The following is a 5564-nucleotide window of genomic DNA, read 5'->3' as shown; positions in this document are numbered from 1 at the left end:
GAGTGTTAACACTAATCATATATATAATAACTGTGTGGCTTCCAGAGGAACATGTGTTTTTTATATTGTGTTCTTCGTCAAGCTGTGGAATCTGAAGCTGCGCAGCAGAAATGATTCCACTTCCAGCAGGTTGACTTTGTGCAAAGTTTCTATTCTGATGTAAACTTTCATCCCCCCCGAGCACTGTACTGTCTCCACTAAATCATTATTACTGATGAACCAACGGGAGCGCCAAGCCTTCCTCAATAGACAAAGCTAGCGCTGCTGTTCAGGGTGAGCGTGCCTCAGCACTGCCAGCAAGCACTCGGGCGCTGGGGAGCAAAGCAGCACAAGAGCCTGGATGTCTTGGCTTTGCGGGAGCTCTGTGAACACTGTCCTATCCTTTCTGCAGAGGAAACGGAAGATTAGCATGGAAAGCGACCCCTTAGAGGAAGGACAGCGTTCTGATCAAGGACAGGTGGAGGGCCATGAAAAGGCTTCAGAGGCTTCTAGTCGTAGTTTAAAGTTTCAGCCAATAAAAGTGACACGTTGTGTGTCTGTATTGTAGCTGGGATTACTGCCTGGTGATTGAGAATAAATATGTATAGATCCTCTTTCAGGGCTTGTTGTGTGACAGGATGCTGCATGGAGCCATGAAGAAGGGAAACGCCCACACAGTATGTATTTCCAAACGTCCAGATTTATTAAAGAAAAAGGCTTGAAAGTAAAACAATCTCCCCTCTACGAGCAATGGTAATGGAAGGGCTGCAGTCCCCAGCAAAAACAACTCTGTTACCCACAAGCCTCCTGCACCAAACTGGGCTCCTTTTAAAATAGCAGAAAGTAGAAAATGTGGTTTGTCTTACCAAACACACACAATGCAAACAGTCAGTCAATATGTAGCGGTATTGTGAAGCGGGATGTGGGGCTGCTCAATGCCTTGCTCACTGGGTGTGCTTCTATTCTTTTAAACAAAGTAAGGAGAGGAGAGGAGAGGGGGAGGAGAGAGTAAAGAGGAGAGGAGAGAGGGGAGAGGGGAGAAGAGAGGGGAGAGGTGGAGAGGGCAGCAGCAGTATTCCTCAGTCTAGGAAGGACAGCTCCATGCACTCCACAGCCTCAGGGTGAAGCATGCGAGTCGCCAGCCGCTCCATATCATCCAGGCTCAACAAGCGCAGCCTCCGCTCGTAATCCTGAGAGAGAGGCAGAGGGAGAGATACAGTCACAACTACACGCTGCTCTACACCTGCATTTCAGAGTGTGTGTGCTGCAGCTGTGATTGTGTGTGCGTCTGTGTCACTGTACAGCTGTGTCTGTGTGTGTCTGTATAACACTGTGCATGTGCTGCAGCTAGGATTGTGTGTGTAGCAGTGTTTATTGTGTTCAGGTTACCTTGTGTAGCTGCTCCAGACTCTCACTGTGTGTGTGTGTTTATTGTGTTCAGGTTACCTTGTGTTGCTGCTCCAGACTCTCACTGCGTCGGCAGGGCTGAAGTGTTTGTTCAGAAGAGCAGGCAGGCTGTGCCACACTGACCCGGGGTGAGGCGAGGCGTAAGAGGAGGGGTCAGGCGAGGGGTGAGAGGAGGGGCGAGGGGTGACAGGAGGGTTGAGGCGATGGGTGAGAGGAGGGGTGAGGTGTGAGAGGAGGGGTGTGGCGAGGGGTGAGGTGTGACAGGAGGGGTGAGGCGAGGGTGAGGGGTGAGGTCTGAGAGGAGGGGTGACACAGGGAGTGCTGTTCTTGCGAGGGTGACACTTTCTCTGTTGGGGGCGTCACAACGAGTTCAGCTTGGAATCGGGAGCGATGGAGTCGTGTGACAGTCTGTGCTCATCTGAGAGAGAGAGAGAGAGGGAGGGGGAGAAACAGGAGAGATTCAAGACCAGGTAGATTAACTCTCAGCTGCTGACTCGGTGTAATTTCATAACTTTTGTTACGATGACAAAACACGTCATATCTCTGCCGTCCAATCAGCAATTTTGTTTTTTTAAAGTATGAGTCATAGCCATGACTACGGGGCTTGTCATGATACCATTGGTTTAGGGCTAGGGTGGGCGGGACATATAATATTTTGATTACAAGGGCGAGTCTCTGCTGGCGCCATTGTGACTGAGTGCACAGCAGAGTCGAAGCTCTGTATCTCCAGTTTTACAATCCCAAGAGTGCTAATCTACATATCATCTAAACGGGAGGTACTTGGGCTAATTAACCATATTGTTGTTGTTGTTTTTTTCAACTTGATATTGTTTTTTTGTGCTGAGTACATCTGCAGTGTTTATTTTTGTTTTGTTTTCGCTGTGTCTCTTGTGTGTGTGCTTGCTTGCTGGGCAGGGATAACTTCATGACTGCTGTAGACGAGAGGAGCTACTGTACCAACACCACGTTTTGTTTTGTTTGTTTGTTTTGTTAAACATCTTTCTTATAGTTTCACATACGGTTTTATTTTAGACTTGTTTTTCCTCAGGAGAGAAGGCAAAACTAACAGGTCTATCGCATGTGATGCAAAGTTAGGCGTTTGTGTACGTCTGTGTTTTACTTTTTCTAGTCGATTCATTATTTCTCTGTAGTCGTTATTATTTAATTTTGCATCTATTATTTTTTAACTTTTTATTCGATGTGTAAAAGAATGAGGAAAACACCTTGTTTAGTTTTTATTTTTACGTTGTGTATGTAGCCTATGTAAAAAACAAAGACATTTAGCTGTAGTTATTATTTAGCCATGTATTTTATTACTCGTTTACTGTGTGTAAACAGCAAACATTATTTAGCTGTTGTCACTATTATTATTTAGCCATGTATTTTATTACTTGTTTACTTTTTTATGTGTGTGAAAAAGGATGGAGCAGAATATTAATATTAGTATTAATATTATTATTATTAATTGGTATTTATTTTAATGTTTTATGTGGGTGTGTGAAAGCCAGAAAATGGATGGAGACAATCAGCTCTAGCATGTGGTTCAGTCACTGAAGAGGAGGAGGGCCCTGACTGAGGAAGAGATCGAGGGCATGTACGCCATGGAGGAGGACCTCCCTGATGAAGAGCTGCTGCAGGAGGATGAGGAGGAGGAGGAGAGTGATCTGGAGGAGCCCCAGTCCAGCACTTCAACTGCAGGGTAGTTTTGAAAATAAATATATACAGCACAATATGGAACGTTTTATTTTTTTTGTCTCCCTCCCTCCCAAATAAAATTCTTAATTTCAAAGTTTTATTTGTAATATACTTTTTTTTCCAAATAAAAAAATTAAACATTTTACTTGATAACTTGTGTGTTGTTTCTTTATTTTTATACTGAAATATAATTGTATCTCAAACAGGGCAACAGTGTTTCCAGTCTCACTTTTTGCCAAGTTTTAACCCTGGTCTGCCTTTGCCATTTCGGAGGTTGATTTTTGTAAAATACTAGGCATTGCAAAACCTTATCTAGCTCTGCAACTGTGCAAGATATTTCAATTCTGATTTCAGATTTGAATTCCTTGGAAAATTGTGCAGCTACAATATACTCTAGTTTTTTTTATATATATATATATATATAACTCTTGGAAAGAGGTTGAAATTGACCAATTTTTAAAAATATTATTTATTATTTTTCATATTTCGATAATTTTTGGGGAGGTGTAGCTCATATGAAAATAAAAATAAAATCACCCCACAACAAAATAAATTACATCAATGGAAAGATCTACTTAATGCCTTTCTGTAGGTGTATTGGGTTTTCATTTCTGATTTAAGGTTCCAAAACTACAAGTGTTTAAACAGAAAGGCATCATGTTTATGACCGGATATGTTTATTCCCCGTAGGCAGCATAGGGTTAAAACACTTCATGCAACTCAAAGATGATAAAAGATTGAAAACACTTTGTTTGCAGGTGTTACTGTTAATAGATATATGTAGAATAACATGCATCCTTTTTAACTGAGTGCTGAGCTGTGCTGTGCTGTGCTGTGCTGTTCAGCCTACCTGCCAGCGCCTTGCCTTTGTAGAGGAGTCCCTGTTGATTGACAGGTATGTTGAGCCTGTCAGAGACCAGACTCCAGACTGTGGAGACCTTCTCATCCTCACAGACCTGTCAAGAGACAAGAACACACAAACACACAGTGAGGGGATGAGCATTAAACACTGAAACTACATCTTCATCCTCACTGGACAGGCGAGAGACAAGAACACACACACACACACACACACACACACACACACAGTGAGGGGATAACCATTAAACACTGAAACTACATCTTCATCAGTACACAAGCCTCGAGTGAAGCGACATCCCTCATCTGCACCATGCAAATGCACTTAGTGTCATTTCAAACGGGATTGAGATTATTATGCTCAAGAGCTAAAAGGCAGTAACAACGTACGCTTAGAAATAATAAAACAATGTTTTTAAGAAAGCCCTCAGGACACGTGACGACATCCCCTCCTTGACAACGTCCTGTCCTCCTGTAGGAAGTGTCTCTTTACCTCAGCAATACCTGAGCTGGGAAGGTACACATTTGAAAGGGCCTTGATTTGCAGCAATGCAGTTCAACCCGCTCTGTGATGTTTTATGTTCTGTTATCAAACAACCGCTGACTTGCCCAATCGTAGAAAGTAGAAGTAGAAAATGTGGTTTGTCTTACCAAACACACACAATGCGAACAGTCAGTCAATATGTAGCGGTATAGTGAAGCGGGATGTGGGGCTGCTCAATACCTTGCTCACTGGGTGTGCTTCTATTCTTTTAAACAAACTAAGGAGAGAAGAGGACAGGGGGAGGAGAGAGTACAGAGGAGAGGAGAGAGGGGAGAGGGGAGAAGAGAGGGGAGAGGTGGAGAGGAGAGGGGGAGAAGAGAGGGCAGCAGCAGTATTCCTCAGTCCAGGAAGGACAGCTCCATGCACTCCACAGCCTCAGGGTGAAGCATGCGGGTCGCAAGCCGCTCCATATCATCCAGGCTCAACAAGCGCAGCCTCCGCTCGTAATCCTGAGAGAGAGGCAGAGGGAGAGACACAGAGTCACAACTACACGCTGCTCTACACCTGCATTTCAGAGTGTGTGTGCTGCAGCTGTGATTGTGTGTGCGTCTCTGTCTGTGTGTGTGTGTGTCGGTGTGTGTGTGTGTATAGCAGTGTGTGTGTTTATTTTGTTCAGGTTACCTTGTGTAGCTGCTCCAGACTCTCACTGTGTGTCTGTGTGTGTGTGTATAGCAGTGTGTGTGTTTGTGTTCAGGTTACCTTGTGTTGCTGCTCCAGACTCTCACTGCGTCGGCAGGGCTGAAGTGTTTGTTCAGAAGAGCAGGCAGGCTGTGCCACACTGACCCGGGGTGAGGCGAGGAGTGAGAGGAGGGATGAGGCGAGGGGTGAGAGGAGGGGTGAGCTGTGCTGTGCTGTGCTGTGCTGTGCTGTGCTGTGCTGTTCAGCCTACCTGCCAGCGCCTTGCCTTTGTAGAGGAGTCCCTGTTGATTGACAGGTATTTTGAGCCTGTCAGAGACCAGACTCCAGACTGTGGAGACCTTCTCATCCTCACAGACCTGTCAAGAGACAAGAACACACAGACACACAGTGAGGGGATGAGCATTAAACACTGAAACTACATCTTCATCCTCACAGGACAGGC

The 5564-nt window shown here is 44.8% G+C and overlaps 1 protein-coding gene across 1 annotated transcript; it reads right to left on the bottom strand.

Annotated features, from left to right (window-relative positions):
- Positions 1–774: 774 nt before the first annotated feature.
- Positions 775–5522, bottom strand: LOC131727763 (ubiquitin-like protein 4A-A). Its single transcript, XM_059019039.1, has 4 exons — positions 5373–5522; positions 3932–4037; positions 1426–1804; positions 775–1169 (listed from the first exon to the last, which is right to left on the bottom strand). The coding sequence occupies exons 1-3, from the start codon at positions 5466–5468 to the stop codon at positions 1746–1748; spliced, it is 261 nt and encodes an 86-aa protein (XP_058875022.1). The 5' UTR covers positions 5469–5522; the 3' UTR covers positions 775–1169; positions 1426–1745.
- Positions 5523–5564: the final 42 nt, after the last annotated feature.

The sequence above is a fragment of the Acipenser ruthenus genome, unplaced genomic scaffold, assembly GCF_902713425.1.
Source record: "Acipenser ruthenus unplaced genomic scaffold, fAciRut3.2 maternal haplotype, whole genome shotgun sequence".
NCBI classification, from domain to species: Eukaryota; Metazoa; Chordata; class Actinopteri; order Acipenseriformes; family Acipenseridae; genus Acipenser; species Acipenser ruthenus.
The sequence above is the reverse complement of the archived record's forward strand: the minus strand, read 5'-3'. Positions and strand labels throughout refer to the sequence as shown.

What these genes read in the sequence shown, in the direction of transcription:
- LOC131727763 (XM_059019039.1), bottom strand. Translation starts at nt 5,468, where the DNA reads ATGAGAAGGTCTCCACAGTCTGGAGTCTGGTCTCTGACAGGCTCAAAA. An exon ending in CAAAGGCAAGGCGCTGGCAG is followed by an intron (nt 4,038 to 5,372) that starts GTAGGCTGAACA and finishes GTCTCTTGACAG; the next exon opens with GTCTGTGAGGATGAGAAGGT. An exon ending in CAAAGGCAAGGCGCTGGCAG is followed by an intron (nt 1,805 to 3,931) that starts GTAGGCTGAACA and finishes TCTCTCTCTCAG; the next exon opens with ATGAGCACAGACTGTCACAC.